This window comes from Pygoscelis adeliae, unplaced genomic scaffold (genome assembly GCF_000699105.1).
Source record: "Pygoscelis adeliae isolate BGI_AS28 unplaced genomic scaffold, ASM69910v1 Scaffold130, whole genome shotgun sequence".
In the NCBI taxonomy this organism is placed as follows: domain Eukaryota; kingdom Metazoa; phylum Chordata; class Aves; order Sphenisciformes; family Spheniscidae; genus Pygoscelis; species Pygoscelis adeliae.
In genome coordinates this window covers 2,777,807-2,778,923 of record NW_008824031.1, presented here as the reverse complement: position 1 = coordinate 2,778,923, position 1,117 = coordinate 2,777,807, and the positions used below count along the sequence as shown (strand labels likewise).

Genomic DNA, 1,117 nt, shown 5'->3' with positions numbered 1-1,117 from the left:
GTGAGACTCATGAAGGGTTATGATTCCCACATGGTTGGAAATCCACCTAGAATAATGGAAAGTAAAAACATACCTTGTTACCAACCAAAATGGTACATTTACACAGATTTCAGCACCTCTGACGTTTAGTGATTCCTTGGCGCTGGAGAAATAGCTGCTACTTGCCTGATTTAAGGAGTTAAGTAGAGCCTTCCAAAGCTAAAAGCAGGCCAGCACCTGGTGTCTGTAGGTAGAGAGATCGTTTCAGGAGCTACAGGCTAGAACAACTTGCTCTGTCCTTGGATTAAGCACAGGAAAGGGATGGGCCAGATTTTCAGTCCAGGACTGACTTTGGAGACACAGTAATACCCTGTTATGAACCTCTCATCTAATTCTGCTGCTTTGTGCATTTCAGTGATTACCATCAACCTGTTTGGAAAACCCGTTGTTGAAAAGCAACAAGATGAACAGAAATACAGAGTTAGGCCCAAGGAGCATAACCTCAGAACCAGCCTCTCCGACAAACAGCGCAGGGGAGGAAAAGATGGAGGTTGTTTCTGAACTGAGCAGCCCAACTTTGCATAGTGGGGACAGCGGGTTCTTTGAAAGAGGTATTAAAACAATGTTAAGCATCCGGAAATCAAAACGAAGTCTTAACAAAGAGAAAGGAAAGGAAGGTACCGGTACTTGGAAAGGAAAACGACTTTCTTTTCGATTCTCCAAGAGCTACGAGGAGAACAAAACCACAATCTCTAATGGTGTGGAGGAGATTAGTGAGAAGATCGCAGCAGAGCCCATTCAAGGAAAACCTCTTTCAGGTAAGAAGCAAAACCACCCCTGTAATTTGCTTGGCAGGATATATGTAACCTTCAAGCAATTTACACTTTGCAAGTCTTGGGCCCAACAGAGATGCTAAAGAACCAGGCATCCTATTACAGGGCACAGACAACTGTCACCCCTTGCACAAACTTGTTGGGGTGTTACCTGGCCCAGCCAGGTACAGGAACAGGCTGCTCTGTGGCCTCCGCTACGTTAGTTTAACCATATCCACAACCTACTTACAATCAACACATCAACCTGTTGGCTCGCATATCAGCGGACATATCACGCATCATACATATCAGTCACCAACCTGCTG

At 45.0% G+C, this 1,117-nt stretch overlaps 1 protein-coding gene across 1 annotated transcript in view; it reads left to right on the top strand.

Moving 5' to 3' along the window:
- The first annotated feature begins 442 nt into the window (after nucleotides 1-442).
- EXOC3L4 (exocyst complex component 3-like 4) overlaps nucleotides 443-1,117 on the top strand; it is a 21,137-nt gene continuing 20,462 nt past the window's right edge. Inside the window, exon 1 of the mRNA XM_009328380.1 lies at nucleotides 443-797. Within this exon, the coding sequence (XP_009326655.1) occupies nucleotides 443-797 (355 nt within the window). The remainder of the gene's footprint in view (nucleotides 798-1,117) is intronic.